Source organism: Psammomys obesus, unplaced genomic scaffold (genome assembly GCF_907164565.1).
Source record: "Psammomys obesus unplaced genomic scaffold, mPsaObe1.curated_primary_1811, whole genome shotgun sequence".
Lineage (NCBI taxonomy): Eukaryota > Metazoa > Chordata > Mammalia > Rodentia > Muridae > Psammomys > Psammomys obesus.
Genome location: NW_026596166.1, coordinates 9,333,435 through 9,350,713, shown reverse-complemented (window position 1 = coordinate 9,350,713; position 17,279 = coordinate 9,333,435). Strand labels below are relative to the sequence as shown.

The 17,279-nt window shown below is 38.4% G+C and overlaps 1 protein-coding gene across 1 annotated transcript in view; it reads left to right on the top strand.

The window, feature by feature from the left end:
- Nucleotides 1-17,279, top strand: part of Kiaa0586 (KIAA0586 ortholog) — a 103,323-nt gene that overhangs the window by 67,007 nt on the left and 19,037 nt on the right. Inside the window, exons 25-28 of the mRNA XM_055595315.1 lie at nt 162-238; nt 2,385-2,507; nt 3,196-3,346; nt 16,336-16,487. Coding sequence (XP_055451290.1) covers nt 162-238; nt 2,385-2,507; nt 3,196-3,346; nt 16,336-16,487 — 503 coding nt within the window. The remainder of the gene's footprint in view (nt 1-161; nt 239-2,384; nt 2,508-3,195; nt 3,347-16,335; nt 16,488-17,279) is intronic.

Sequence of the window (17,279 nt, the reverse complement as noted above, 5' to 3'; positions counted from 1 at the left end):
GTAATTTACCTAATAATGATGTAAATATACACTTTACTAGTTTTTCTACTGAACTTTAAGTTTATATTTAATTACATTATATTTAATGTTCTGTGCTTTCTGGCCAGATTTCTCAGTAAATGTCTTCTGTTATCTAAACCACTGTCTACTTTCCTGTCTAGTTTTTGGAACTGGGGACATGTGTCTGATGACTCTGAATGACAGCTTATCCAGCACACTACAGGATGCCCTTGAAATGGTAAGGAAAGCCTGACTCAGTGTTGCAGTCTCACTGCAAGGAGATCTTGATGTCTTGTTGCAAATGGGCAGGCTTCCCTCGGTTGTTTGAGGTGTAGACACACAGTTTTGTGAAATGTTGCCTGTGAGTCCCTGTCTGTGGTCACAGACCATTCAGAGGCTCAGTTAAGGGGTGAGAGCTTCGTTACACCACCTTGCTTCAGCAGGGAAAGGAGGAAAGATGGCAGGAAGGGAGGGGATAGAGAAACCAGCAGTGAGGAAATTCATGGTTGCTTACACACTTCGTTCTATAATCCTCTGTAATGGGAGAGTGAACAGAAAATTGTTACTAATAGTCAAAAGATACATATTAATGTGATTAAGTAATGAAACCTAGAATTGATTCAGCAATGTTTGAGTGGACTTTTATTTACTCTAAGTCCTCTATAATAAATTTGTCACTTTCTTCTAGTCATAGTTATTCTTTACATATATGGATTTAAATATATATATATATATTTAATGGGTTGAAAATTAAAATCAAGGGGCTAGAGAGATGGTACAACAGTAAAGAGGGATCCCACTGTTGCAGAGGACCCAAGTTTGATTTTTACAGCCACCTGTAATCCCAGCTTTAGGGGTCTGATCTCTCTTCTGCACTCCATGGGCACCTATACTTAAGTGCACGTACTCACACACAGACACATAACTAAAAGTAATAAAAATAAATCTTTTAAAACTAAAGTGAAAATAGATTCATGGAAATTAATCACTCCTGGTTATTATCTAGTGCCATAGAAGGGAAAAATTGACATCTATAATGTCCTGCTATATATTTTACTTATATGAATACAGCTATCATATGATTAATTTTATATTTTCAAGTGACTTAAAGAAAGGTAATTGTACTCAGCTGCCACTCACACTGTATTCGTTGAGAAGCACTGTTATTATTGCTGTTTCTTTCAAAGCAGTATTTCACAAAGGAATATAAAAGTGCTTCATTAAGAAGTCTTGAAAAAATGGGGGGGGAAAGTCTTTTCAGAAGATTTTGTTTAAACTTTTTTTTTTTAAGAATGACTTGTTAAGTAACCGGTTGAGTCTTGTGGAGAGAGTTGCAGTCACTGTTATGAAATAACATGGGAGAAAACATAATTGTAGTACTCTCACTTTCAGGGAATTATGTATGTATTTGGCATGTTTAATATACCACTATGAGATTGTTACTTATTCTTAGAAATTTACCTGGTATTAAAGTAAATTGCAACTGAACTGTGACAAAATTATAACCTTTCTTTTTCTACATTTGAAACTATTTCTAATTGCAATAATGTTACTGAAAGCAAATTTGTAGTAAACACAAATGAAAAATACAAGCTAGGAAAACCCAGAGTTAACTGAAGCCTTGTAGCGTTAGACATTACATCCCTGTAATGTATCCAGAGTAAATAACCTTTATTTCGTTAAAACAGAATAACCAAAAATAATATCAATTTATTATATTTTATCTAACAGAAAGGATTGTTTTAATGAACTTTAAATCATATCCATCCTTGTATTTACAAGGAAATCTATTCTGTTCAGTGTCGAGGCTTCCAGCAGCTCTTGTTTTTCAGACAGGTGTTTTGAGGTACAGTGACACCTAAATAAAGGTTACAAAACGAGGGCTTTACGGAGCCCTGCCTAGTTTAGACAGACAGATGCCAGCACTGAGGAGGGGGACACTGAGGGTCTGTAGATGCTCTCGTGTGTCTCTGCAGCTTTGTGTTGTCTGTGGTGCCCGTGGCAGCAGCACCCCAGTGCCCAGCCGTTTTGCCACGCCCTGTCTCGATTTGCCCTACATAAATGTGAAGCAGGAGGCCAGGAAAGCCTTACACTCAAGTTCTGCCTGAACTTCACAGAAACACTTAGGAGTCACTGTAGCTTAGCTGTTTGAGACAGAAGCCCCCACTTTAATTTAAATGTAGTTATAAGTCTACACTTAAATTACTTTATAATGTTGTATACCTTGGAGGAAGATGTGAAATGTTTTTATTATGGTCAGATGGAAATGAACTACATGAAAATAGAGTTCATCTTTTGAAACATACTAACGTTTTATTAAGCATAATTGAGAAAAGTGGAATTATGTGATAACCTTTTTTATGTTGTCTCTGTGTCTGCTTTAGGAAGATGACCCTCCCAGTGAGGGGCAGGTGATTAGGAGGTCCCATAAAAAGCTTCATGCAAGTACAATTCTTTCTCTTCTTACTCAGCAAGAACAGGAATTACTAGTTTCACAGCAAGCAGAGGTACTTTTCAACCATAAAGATTTTGGAGGGCGCGGGGGCTGGATATAAATAGGAAAAGAATATTCAATTTTTAATTTATGTAAGACGGTGTTTAAGTGTTATAGACTTAAACTTAACTTAGGCTGAACTGAGCTTTGTAACTGAGAAAAATTTAAACAATCTGTTCCAATCTTTTATGGTGCGATTTAAAGAAAAAAACAAAAAATGAATCTTTAAAGATACATTTAGTGTGTGTTTAAAAATCTATTCCACACCCATATGTGCCTGCCTACACATGGACAAATGCACAAAATGCACATACACAGCACCACCCCACACCCACATACATGTGAACACACACATTAATTACTGTATGCCTTATTAAACCTCTTTTGAAAAAGAGCCTTCATGTAGGTATGTATGTATTGTGTGTGTGCACATGAAAATGCTGAGGTCACAAGGTGACTTGGCAGTAGTAGGTTCTTTCCTACCATGTGGGCTCCAGGGATTGGATTCAAGTTATCAGACTTGGCAGCAAGCATCCTTATGTGCCATATTGCCGGTCCCTAAACTAACTTAGAGTTGTTGGTAGTTCATGTACCTTAGATGTGACATTACGAGCACTTGTTTGTTGTGTATCGTGATATTTACAGAGTGTTTCTTGCTTTGATTGATGTAATGGCCTTAACAGTTTTTCTCATTTTTGAAGGACTTGGATAACAGTGTGGGTGAGCTTAGTGAAGGACAAAGGTTAGTGCTGACAGCAGCAGAGGACATCTTGGGACCCGCTACTGCTGCAGAGCCTTCTGACCGGCATGCAGATCCTGGGCTGGCGTTGCAGCAGACTGACATGGCCTTAGGTACACACGACAGTGTTGTTCTTGGTGTCTCTATGAAATATCACTTCAAATCCTGTTGCAGGCTCTTGTATACTTTCCATGCTGATGGCTGGGGTGTATTTTACATTATAGTCTATGGTTGTGCACTTTATTTAAATTGAGAAGTAAATCTCTGTTAGATGGAGCATTGAGTTCTTTATTAAAGATAACTTTTCTGCGATACACAACACTTTTTCAGAATATAATTAATGTGTCTTTGTTATGTGCACCATTGGAATATGAGATAGTTTTTGTAATATATACATAAATGCTTAAAATTTTTAGTACAGATATATTATTTTAATAATACTAGAAAGGCATAAATATATAATATTTTAATACTAGAAAGGCTTAAATACTCTCTCAGAACCAACAGTCCTGTTTAGGACGATGTTCAATGAGATCAAACCACTGTAGAAATTTATAGTGTGTAATTTTTTTTTCAGATGCCACGTTCAGTGCATTTGGGCTATCTTAGAGAGTAACTGAAATTTTTGTTTTAGCACTTTGGAAATTAATAGCATACAGTTAATTCTCACTCTCTGTGGTAGCTGAAGCCTATAAGTTAAGCATGCATATATTAGCAAACACCGAACCATTGCTCCTAAGAGAAATACAGAATTGGTTTCTAGCAAGCATCTTGTAACATTGTCAGTTGTTTAGTATATAACCTGACTTTATGCATATTTCTGTTTAACGACACCATGTTTATGTTATTCATTCACCAACACTGAAGTCACAGCCAATAGTGCTATAACTCTTGCCCAACAGAAGTGCATCTAACACACAGTTTCTTCATAGGCATGTCAGAGCCTTCTTATGCTCAGGAACATTGGACAGTAATTATCTTTTTAATTAGCTTGGGCACTATTCTAGGCAGCCAAGTGTATGTGTGTCTCTTTCTATATCTGCCTCCCCACATGAGTGGGAGGGAGGAAAGGAGAGAGAAGCAACAAGTGATATCACTAGCCAAAAAAAAAAAAAAAGATGCAGAAACATGAGCATAAAAATGATATATATTATGGCCATATTTATTTAAGAATGTATTCCAATATCAAAAGACAAATTTTAATAATACAAAAATTTGACTCCTACTAACTCAAATAAATGAAACTTATTTAGTAGTGCAGGCTTGCTGTACGTGCAATTAGAGCATTTGTAGAGAACTTACTGCTGGCTTCATGCTGAATAAGAGCCTTACATTGGTCAGAATAAACATTGTAAGAATAAACCCAGGACTGAAATTTCCAGCAGAATACACATGAAATTGCTGTTACTTAGAATTTTGTGATATGGTGAGAGCATTCTGCTTGTTACATACTTTCAGATTAGTTTTGTATAGGACAGTAAAATGGGACTGTGCAGAGGGCAGGAGTAGAGCAAACACTAGAGGGCTCTCGTAGATCACCTCTGAGACACACTAGCACTTAAACTGTTACAGAAGTAAGTCTTTGAGTTTGCAGCCTGTCCAGCACTTCTTCATGTCTCTGGTGTACCCAGAAGATCACATGTGGTGTAGTAAATTATCTTTGTATTTAATAAAAGCATATTTTTTAGAAAAATCCTAGTCATTTGACAACTATTATCTCTTTTTGAGACAAAGGTAATTATCTTAAAAGGATAATCATAGTTGAGAGTAAGATGGATTGTGTATACTTGAATACTTTTTGGTATGATGAAAATGTTTCATTTTTTTCTGTGCGTCTGTGTGTACAAATACCAAGTGAAACCCACTACTATTTTGTATACTAAATTTAAAAATTAATCTAAAAAATGGGGGGGAGGTAATTAAGAGATACCAAGTTACCTGAACAAAGACACATAGAGTTAGAATTAAAATCTTTTTCTGAAATTCTAACAAGGAAAATTCTCAAGCACTCTGATACATTGCCTCTTTCAAATACACTAGCACACACATGTAAGTGTGTGTACACACATCAGAGGCTAAAGAAACTGCTTTGCGGTCAAGCACACGCGCTGCTCTTCCAGCGGACCCAGGGTTACTTCCCGCACCCTCATCGTGAGTCTCGCAGCCGCCTACGACTTCAGTTCCACACGATCTGGCACGATTTTCTAGCACCCATACACCCCCCATATATACATATATACATATATGTATGTGTATATATACATATATACACACACATATATACATATATGTATATGTACACACACATATATACATACATATACATATACGTATATGTATGTATATGTATATATGTGTATATATGTATATACTATATATATACTATATAGTATATACATATATATATTATATATAATATAATTTATATATAATATATATATATATAAAAGGTTAAAACTCAAGAAAATTAAAATTTTGTAAATAAATAACGTAATGAACCCTAATTCTTCGCAAACTAATAAAAAGTTTTAAGTAAAGGTTTGTTGTTTTTTTTAACAGATTAGCCATTATCCTAAACTGTCTTTATGAACTTCCAATAGATGAATATTTTAATGTTAATGATTTCTGAAATATGTTAAAAACATTTTCTAGAATAACTTATAAATTATACTGAAATTAATTAGAAATAAGAAAAATAAAGTTGATATGATACTATTTTCAGGTTCTGTATGTTTAAGAATATGTTATATTCAGAACAGTCTGGTAAAATCATATGAAAAGGCCACTGAGATGGTTTAGTGGGTAAAGGCACTGGCTGGCAATCCTGATTTACACACACACACACACACACACACACACACACATACACACACACACAATATGTTCTTATTCATTCCTTTCAGCCCACTCACCTTTTGCCATCTCTTGCTGGTGCTCTTCCTCCCTGCCAGATAACTTCCCTTTTTTTTCCCAAGTCACATGTCCTCCATTACCCTTTCTTTCATTGTCACTGCTCCTTTAAGATCTTTCCCTCCTATCTCATGGTCCTCATTTACTGTAATCCCATATACACACAAAGGTGAAAAGTGCCATTTGTCTTTCTGCGCCTTCTCTAGCTTACTTTGCTTAACATAGTGATTTCAAGTTCCATCTATTTTCTGACAAGGTCATTATTTCTTCTTTCTTTACAGCTAAATAAAATTCTACCATGTTTGTGTATATTTTTCTTATCTGTTCACCTCTTGATAGACATTTAGGCTGTTCCCTGTCTTAGCTTGTAAGTAGTCATCAATAAACGTGGCTGTGCATGTATCCTGGGCTCCTGTGGGCTTGAAAGTCCTGTGGTTGAGGTGGGCCCTGTGGTAATCTTGTCTTTTCTTTGAGGAGCCTCCACGTTGACTTCCATGACAGCAATGCCAGTTTGCATCCCCACTGACAGTGAACAGGATTTTTTTCTTCACGTTTTCCAGCATTTACCTTTCTTTCTGGTAATAACTCTGCTGATTGAGGTAAAATAGAATCTCAAGCAGTTTTTCATTTGCATTTCTCTAATGGCTAGGAATATTAAACACTTTTTTGAATATGTATTGAGATTTGTAGTTCTTTGAAGAAATTGTTGTCAGTGTGTAGGGCTGTCTATGTACGTACATAGACATGTTTACCCGACGTAAGCGTATGTGCGTATATGTGGAGACCTGAGGGCAATGTTGATGTCTTCTTATATCACTCTTCACCTTGTTTATTGAGAGAAATGTTTCTTACTGAATGTGGAGACCCCCAGTTGGCCTGACTGTTCAGTAAGTCCTTGGAATCCTCCTGCCTCTGCCATCCCAGAACTGGGTGGACAGGCACAATGGCATGCCTGGCTTTTACATGTGTGCTAACATCTGAATGAAGGATCTCCTGCTTACAAAGCAGGCACTGTCCCTGTGGAGCCATCTCCCCTGCTCTGTGCATCTAAGAACTGTCTGTTTAGTCATTACTCCATTATTGTTGGGGTAATTAGGTTTTTTTAGTGTTTTATTTTTACAGTTTTTAATATCTTAGATATTAATCTCCTGTCTGATATGTAGCTCACAAAGATACATATTTTTCCCATTCTGTAAGCTGCCTCCTCACTCTGTTGGTAGTTTCTTCATTGTGTAAAAACTGCCTGATTTCTTATAATCTCATTTGTTTATTCTTAGACTGATTTCCTGTGTTACCATAGGAGTTGTTTCTACAAAGTCCATGCCTGTGATTTTATTTTTAAAGACCTGGTTTCCTCTAGCAATTTGAGAGTTTTAGGCTTTATAATAGAGTGTTTAATCCATTTGCAATGATTTTTGTTTAGGGCAAGAGATATGGATATAGTTTTATTCTTTACATGTAGCTATCCAGTTTCCCCAACACTTTGTTAAAGAGGCTGTCTTTTTATAATGATTATTTTTGTCAATGATCAGGTGGGTTTATTTGAGTCCTTTGTTTAATTCATTGATCTGTGTCTCAGTGACTTGTCTTGTTGCTGTGATAAAGTATCTTAAACACACCCTAAGGAAGGATGGATTTACAGTCCAAGGGGATCCATCACTGCAAGGACAGCACGTTGGAGGAGTGGGAGACTGCTGTCAACCTTGAATCCACAGTCAACAGAGAATGATGAAGGCTGAAGCTCAACTTGCTTTCTTTTAATTCAGTGTAGGAGCCTTGCCCTTGGCATGCTTAAGGCGGGGCTTCCCACCTCAGCTAACCTAATTAGATCATTCCTTGTTTTCTATGTGACTCTAGATTCTGTCAGATTGATGCTGTTGGGCATCACAGTTCTACATCTTATTAACTCTACACCCAATCCAGTTAACTTTTCACTCTTTGTCCCCGTAGCTGCATGACCATTTTATAATGAAATATTCATTTAGTTCAAAAAGTCTCCATCATTTTTAATAATTACAACATTGTTTACAAGTTTAAAAGGGAATACTTGGGACAATAGTAAGGAGTGCTCAAACTAAAGGAAGACCAAACTCAGCAGAGAAAACAGCAAATCCTGCAACTCCATGTCCAGTTTCTGGGACCTGTGATGCAGTCTTCTGGGCTCTAAAGGACTTGGGTAGCCCCTTCTTCACTCCTCCCTCTCTGTCACCTATAGCATACATATCCTTTTCTTGGATCAGCTTTACTTTATGTCTGGAGTTTTCCTCTGCAGATGACTTTTGGTCCTGGTATTTCCAACATCCTGGGTTCTTCACTGTAAATTAGGTTTTAATTTTGCAGTTTCATGCAGTGTCCTCTCAGGACCTCCAACCATGCTACACATTGCTTTGCCTCAGGGCCTTCTGATGTAGATAGCCCTCCATAATCCCCTTAATATATTTTTATGCCCCCAAAAACAGTGATGCTGCAGCCAAGTTCTCCTGCCAGCTTAGGATGGAGTCTGATTCACCCTCTGACCACAATTACATCAATGTTTGTATGTTGACCCTGGAGAAACACTTCTAGGCTTTCAAGGAGCAAGGGAACCACTTCAGCAGTACCCTCTTTCTCAGATTAGGTGCTCATCTTTCAAATGAGTTAAGTTTTGCTTTTGTTTTTTGTTTTTCACAAAATGGAGCCTTCAGTAGATAAAATGTTGCCCTCAGGATGCCTTTTCTGTTGTGTTAGAACAAAGCAGTCTTCCCTAGTGGTGCAAGTCACTTGAGCACTTAGACCTGCTTTCAAACCTGTAAGGTTTGTCTGTAAGGTTAACTTGCTCCTACTATTTTCCTTATAAAATACACATTTTGACACCTTTCTGCTCAGCTCTTTCCTCCCTCACATCGACCTAGCTGAAGGCAATTAAACAGTGGCCAGACCACAGCACAAATGTGCTCCTGTCTTGGAATTTCCTGTGCCAAACAAATTAGTCCTTTACATTTAAATTCAACCCCACTCGAGTCCTCAGGACAGAGATGCCAGAACATCACAAGAGTGCCATTAACCCAGTTTCCAACAGAGTCCTCATTCCTCCTGGAAGTCTCCTAGACCTCCACTGTTTGTGTTTCTCTTGTTAGCTTGTCTTCTAGGCTCCTACCAGAATGGCATGTTATCCTCTGCTTGCACTACTCTAGCCTTTGATGGCCCACCTCTGACAGCCCAAAGCCCCGAAAACCACATGGTCAGGTTTATTACAGCCACTGCCTACTTCTCAGTACCAATTTCTGTTATTATGTACCCTGTTGCTGTGACAAGGGTAACAGCATTTATTTGGGGTCCTATAATAGCTGAAGGACACAGACATTGTACAAGGGAAGGCATGACTGTGTGAGAGAGACAGGTAGATCAAGGGCACAGATAATATGGAAGGGAAGGCATGGCAGCTGGAGTTTGAGGCTGCTCAACACACTGAGTCCGCAGCCAGGAAGCTAAGAGTCATGAATGATGATGCTCAACTTGCCTTGTCCTTTTATTCATCTGAGAACTGCAGCCCTTGCCATGGTACTGACACTCTAAGGGCAGGAGTACCCGCCTCAGTTACCCAAGCTTCCCTCACAAGCATGCCCATAGGCTTGTCTCCTGGGTGAGTCTCGATCATATCTGATTGAAGCAGCAGTCTGTAATTGACCACCATAGTCTGCATCTCTCTTAGTTAACTTTCCTTTAATGGGTCATGAAATTCTGTGATAAGTTTTTGTTTACTTTGATTAAAACCTACTGGTTTTAAAAACTAATAACTTAAAACTATCACACATTAAAAAGGTCCACAAAACAAAACAGTCTCTCTGCCTGGGTGGGAGATTTTACAATGCCTTGTTATTATTAACCTATTAAGCTTAAATGGCCAATTGAAACACTTAATCCAGAGAGCATCTGTACAGGTGTAACAGATAACCTTCGTTTAAGTTTTTGAGCTTTCTGGGCAGATGAGGTAATCTTGCCACCTTCAGCAGCCTTCTTGTCTGTGGCCTTGATGATGTACACAACATTCTGATTCATACGAATCACAAAATGATCCAAAAGAAGCTCTCAAAACACAAAGGCTTACCTGGAATCATATTAATGGTGGCAGCTTCATCATCTAGGACAATGTAAGGCTATCTTCCAGCTTCCTAGCAGAAAGGTGATCAATCTTTCCTCCCAGTTTATCAAATTTGCATGCTGTGTGAGCTGTGTGACAGTCTAGTTCAGGGGTTTTGCCAGCTTTGATTGGTCTGAGTAATTCAGGATAATCACATGAGCAGTGAAACCAGCACTTCCATTGTGGTTCATTTTGCTATTGCCACAAGGAACATCTCAGGACAGACATACTCTTGACGTGGACTCTTACGTAGTGACCAGGAAGAACCTCAGCTACGTTTCAGCAGACTTTATACTTCAATTGTGACATTGACTGGAGCAAGGTTATCCGCCAAGCAGGCTTGATAACACATACCAGTCTCCACTTGACCCCTAGCAACAGTACCAGCACCACCGATTTTTATGGACATCTAGGAGAGGCAGGTGCATAGGCTTTTATGCCAAGGCCGCTGGCACTGCTGTCCTCATGAGTGACTGCGTTCTTGACCCACAGCATGCTGCCAGCATTCTAGACAGAATGCTGCCATGCCAAGTTCATAGCGAATTTCTTTTAAAATTTGTTTTCATTATTGTATGCATATGGACGCTTTGGCTACATGCACATCAGTGTACCACCCATGCGCCTGTTGCCCACAGAGACCAGAAGAGGCATCGGGTTACCTGGAGCTGGTTGTGAGCTTCCAAGTGGGAGTTAGAAACTGAAGCTGGATCCTCGCAAGAGTGGTAGCCAGTGTTCTCAACTACTGAGCCATCTCTCCAGGCCATCATAGTCAACGTTCCTAATGAATCTTCTTAATATAAGCACTTACTTTCTTAACAGTGTTTTCATCTCTTCTAATTTTAGGGAAGCTCAGCGGAATCCATTTTGTTGATAGCAGTAATTGTTTTATATCCAGTATTTAAGCCAAAGGGCATGCTCATGATTTACCATTCTCGGAGAGCTGGCTTCAAATTCAGCAATAGCTACAGCAATCATCTGGCCAATGTGGTCAGCACAAGATACACCTTTAAAGTCTCTGTCCTGGTGCATGGATATAATCCTTGCTGGTCCCAGGGAGATGGTGTTACTGATTCCATTGTTAGGTAACCTCTTTCCCATATCAGCACCCCCTTTCTCGCATTGTTTAGAGGTCTTTTTGGTGTCTCATCAGTTTTGTGGATCCAATAGCCAGTAGTGGTGACTTTGCTCAGTATCTGTTAGGTGGTGATGATGTTGATCTTTTTTTCTTCTTCACTTCAGTGGTAGTTTTTTTAACACCTGCATTCTCGTGACAAACCATTGTGAAAAAGTACTTGTCAGGTTTCTGTTGCTAATGTGAGACGGGGAAGAGATTAGTGAATTGGAGGTTCAGAGAATTAAACAGAAAGTTGTTTTTTTTTTTTTTTTTTTTCTTGGAAAAATAAGCAGCATTGGTAATGCTCTGGCCAAACTAACTGAAAGAGAGAGAAGACCTACATTAAAAAATGTAAGAGGTGAGAAGTTGTACAACAGATTCCAGAAAAGTCTTGTGAATCAACAGAGAGTAACTTTAAAAACATATTCCCCAGCTGGGCATGACAGTGCACACCGTGGCACAGCACTTGGAGGCAGAGGCAGGTGGATCTGTGACCTCTAAGTCCAGCCTAGTGTACAGAATGAGTTCCAGGACAACCAGAGCTTCATAATGAGACCCTGTCTTGGGAAAACCAAAACTCTCACAGAACTAAAAACACTAAAAGAAATGGATAAACCCCTAAGTAACTATGACATCAAAATGAAATAAAAAAGCTATAAACTATATTATTTCCTGTGCTCCCATGATTGAGATAGCTGTCTTCCTTTTCTATGTATAGCATTCCTTTAAGAACCTTGTACTGCTGGCTTAGTGGTCATGAATTGCCTCTGTTTGTGCTTGCCTGGAAATACTCTTATTTTCCCATCAATTTTAAAAGGTAGACTTGCTAAGTGGAGCATTCATAGTTGGCAATTATTTAGATTCAGGACTTAAAAGGTATCAAATTAGGTTTGGTAAGATAACTTATCAGGTAAAAGTGCTTATAGCCAAACATGATGATCTGAGCTCAATTCCCAAAACTCATTTGGTGGAAGGAGAGAGCCAGTTACCTCAGGTTGCCCTCTAGCCTCCACATAGGCATGGTGGCACGATTCCCCTCCCCTGCAACACACGTTAAATAAGTAAATGAATGTTTTAAAAACAAAGAAGAAATGTAGCCCATGCTCTCCTGGCTTTGCGGCTGCTGGTGAAAGAGCTGGTATTCTTTTGATGTTTCTGCCTCTATAGGTGAGTTGCTTTTCTCTTGTGGCTTTTAGTACTTTTTTTGCTTTTGTGGTTTGGGCATTTTGAATATAATATGTTGTAGAGAAATTCTTTTCTGGTCATGCCTACTTTAAATTTCTTCAGATTTGGGGAATTTTCTGCTATAACGTCATTGACTATGAAATGACTCTATGCTTTAGTGTTTACTGTTAGATCCTTCTGTCCTCTGAATATGTGACTTTGGTCTCTTGGTCAGAACCCATAGTTCTTAGGTACAGTGGTCCTGCTGGGTTTCCCCTTATTGATATTTGACTTTGTCCTCTGATACTGTTTCCTTATGCATGGTTGAGTCTATCAGTTATGTGTTCTACTGTGCTTTTTATTATGTTCATTGAGGTTTTTAATTTTGAACATTTCTGATTTTTTTTTATTTCATTTTCCTTGCTGAAATTGTATATTGCCAGTTTTCTCATCTGGTTTGCTAACCTTTTCATTTGTGTATGTTTCCAACTTTCTTTTCTAGGTGTTGGGTTGAATTCATCTACTTGTTTATATGCTTTTGAATAGCATAGATTTATCACAAATGGAAAATTCTACATCTGGCCTTGGGTGGAATTTTTCACCTTCAGAACAATTTCATAATTGTCCTCATACAGATTCTATGTCTAATAATTTTGCTTATTTTACAGTTTTGATCATGATAGTAAAGTTTTTCCATTATTTGTGCTTATTGCTGTAATGAAGAGAAAAGCTAACAGCTTTGAATATTTATATTAATGGCCAGTCATGATACCAAAAACTGTTATTAATTCTCATAGTTATTTTAGGAACACCAGTACTTTTAGTTTTACTTTTAGAGACTGGAATCCTTTAGAGTTTTGGTGTTTACCATATCATTAGAAAAAAAAAAACTTAATATTTTTCTTTCAACATTAGATATGCCAATTCTCAATTTATTTGTTAGAGAATTATAAAAAAATTATTGGAAAAGTGACATAGGATGAGAAAAGGTAGTAGCATAATGTCCAGAAGCAAGTATGACACCAGAATGTTCGTTACTCTACATCTTGTATGTCATTGCCATTACTTTAATTAATCTTATGATGCACTGGAGAATCAACCAGGTAGTTATTTTGATAAATTGCTTTGCACATATTAACTACTACAGAGGTAAAATGAAAGCTCAATGGATGTATTTTACTTTGTGAAAAGCACATTAAAAACCTGATTTAACATAAAACTTGAATTAACATAAAACACCAATCAGAGAGTGATTATTTGTTATGTCTAGGAAATTGTCAGCTGTGCAATTCCAATGAAGGTGATTGCCTTTAAAAGGAAGATGCCTATGGTGTCATTAAACTATTTCATTTTACACAATTTAGTTCATGAATAGCTTTTTAAGTCTTTCATATTGATTAAATGAAATTATGTTATATTTAAAAGATAACCATTAATGAGAAAAAAGTTTTCTTAGAAATATTTGTGGAAGGAGCTGGCTGTCTCCATCAGTAAAGCGCTTGCCTTGAGAGCACGAACACCTGAGATTGAACCCACATACAATGCCAGGCGTGGGCAGGAGAGACGGCCCAGAAGTTTAAACCACTCGCTGTGCTCGCAGCAGACCTGCGTGCTTGGTTTCTAGCGGCCGTGTGATGGCTCAAGCATCTGTAACTCCTGCTCCATAGGATCTGATACAGTCCTCCTGCCTCTGGGTACCTGAGGCACTCATATATCCATACAGGCACCAGCACATACACATAAAGTTTAAAAAAAGAAGTCTTTTTTTTTTTTTTTTTGGTGGGGAGAGTAATGCCAGGCATGGTGGTGAACACTTTTAATCTCAGTGTTGGGCAAGAGAAGGATCCCTTCAGGCTTGCTGGCCAGCCAAAGTAGCATAATTCTTGAACTTCAGGCCAAAGAGAATCTTAAAGGAGATTGACTGTACTGCCAAAGATGGGGACTTGAAGTGTTTCTGTGGCCTCTGCACATTGTCCTAGTTAGAGTTTTATTGCTGTAAAGAGACAGCATGACTATGGCAACTCTTCTTATAAAGGAAAACATTAAATTGGGGCTGACTTAGAGTTCAGAGGTTTAGTCCATTCTCCTCATGGTGGGAAGCATGGTGGCACGCAGGCAGACATGGTTCTGGGGAAGGAGCTGAGAGGTCTATGTCTTGATCCACAGCAGCAGAAGGGGACTGTGCACCACTCTGGGGGTAGCTGGAGCATAGGAGACCTCAAAGCTGCGCCCCCATGGTGACACCCTTCGTACCAAGGTCACAGTCTCTGTGGGCCAAGCATTCAAACACATGAGTCGATGGGAGCTGTACCTATCCAACCCACCACAGCAATCAAGTGCCCATGTATATGCACCACACAGACATGTGAACCTTGCAAACATGAACATGTGTACACACATGTGCATGCATTTAACATTTTAGGAAGAACATGAAATGTAAAGGCAGGAGTTAGAAGCTGCCAGTTTTAAGCCTTTGCCTATTCTACACTTTCAGGTAACTCATTGAATGGGTAATGTGTGTGAAAGTGCTCAGAGCATAAAGAACAACACAAGTGTACAGTGATGTCAGATACATAGATGTTTCTGCTACTCTTGATTGAGGTGACATTTAGATTAGGAAAAAAAGGAGTGTGATCATTTGAAGAAAAATACTCTAGAACAGCTAATTGACACTGGTATTTTCTTTCTTTTGGCTTTTTTGAAAACAGGGTTTATCTGTGTAGCCTTGGCTGTCCTGGACTCACTTTGTAGACCAGGGCTGGCCCCGAACTCACAGAGATCTGCCTGCCTCTGCTTACCTGAGTGCTGGGGCTATAGGTGTGTGCCACTGTGCCCAGTTTGACACCAGCATTTTCTAACCAGGATTTGTACATTACTTAGGATGACTTTTTCCATTGACATGTTATTTGTTGAACATAATACTGTTTGACAAGAACATTTTTATAACACTGTATAATGTGCTTTGGCCATGTCCTCTCATCCCGCATGTGGTGGTTTTGTCAGCTTGACACAATGAGGAATTATCTGAGGAGGGAGTCTCGGTGAGGGGTTATTGGGATTAGCTTGGCCTATGGGCATGGCTGTGGCAGATTAGCTGGAATAGTGGGAAGGCCCCCATGGTGGGTGACACCAGTGTCTAGACAGGGAATCCTGGATTGTGTAGGAGTATATTGTGTAAGCAAGCTGAGCAGTGGTATCTATCATGCTTGAGCTCATTGGTCTCTACTTTTGGCTGCGTGTGTGATGTGACTAGGGCATGATGTGACTCAAGCTGCCACCTTGACTCCCCCAGGGTGACTGAATGTAACCTGGCATTGTGAGACAAAACTCTTTCATAGGTTGTTTTATTTTTCAGGGTATTTTATCACAGCAACAGGAAAGGAAACTAAGATACCCTCTCTTTCCCCTTTGCCACTCCCCTCTCCTCCTGTTAGTCCCCAATCTGTAGAAGAACACATTTTAAATAGAAAGTAATCATATTAAGTGTGACTTTTTAGTGATAGAAAAGGGAAGCAGGAATATTGTAAGTTGTACGGAGAAGGGGTGGACTGCATGGATGATGTTGATTGGATCTTACGTGGAATATTCCATGGATTTGTTTGAACATAGCTATTTTTTGCTTTCTCTATGAGATTTGGCTTTACAATAAACACAAGTGTAATACCGGGTATTGGGTTGAGGTTCACTGCTGTGTATGTGTAACTGCTTAGGAATACTGGGGGCTGTAGTCTGTTGCTTGTTGTTTTTCTAAGATAACTCTGACAATTTAACTTTCCTTTACATGTTTGATATAGGTAATATTTATGAAGATTCTTGTGCCAGTTATGGTCCAATGAGTTTAAGGGAGTTGGAGTTGCAGCCTGATTCTAAACTTATTCTTCCCACAACACGTACAACAAAAGGCAGTGACCTTAATTTACCAGAAGCAGCTGAAGATTTTTCTCAGGTACCAAAACAAGCACATTTATACTTTACTTAAAACGAGAATTGTAACTCTGAGTTCAAGGCCAGCCTGGTCTATATAACAAGTTCCAGGACACTTAGGGCTAGGTAGAGAGACCATGTCTCAAACCAAACAAAAACAGACCTAAGTTAAATCCCTAGAACATTTTTAGGGGGGTGGGAGTGACAGAGACAGGGTCTTACTATGTAGTCTTGGCTGTCCTCAAGACCAGGATGGCTGCAAACTCTACATACTTACTGCTGGGATTAAAGGATTTAAGGTTTGCCTCAACAAACCTGGCATCTTCTAGAACACTCTTAAAACCAGCTCCATGAGTGTCCTTTGCACATAAACACTGCCCCCACACAAAGTAAGTTAAAAATGTTTAAATAAAAACTGTATATAAAATGTCTTGACACCTAGTTAAGTCACTATCGTAATTTATATCTTTGTGACTACATAAAAGCCAGCTCAGTAATTTGTGCCTATTTAGTATTTGGTGTTTATAGCTTTAAAATGTATAGAATATGTTCCATGAAAGCATAATTTTATAAAGAGTGAAACCAATGGCCCATGAAACCTTGTATATTAAAAAATTAGGATGATTGTTCTGTAAGATTTTAATCTAAATAAATGCTCATGGTTATAAATATAGTTTCATATTCATGATTAGCAATTCATTTCTTATTGTGAATTAATTTATTCAGTCAGTATTCATTGCATGGTATTTTACAACGTTACATGATATCAAGGAAGAATATTTAAAATATATAGTAAAAATTGCTTATGGAATAC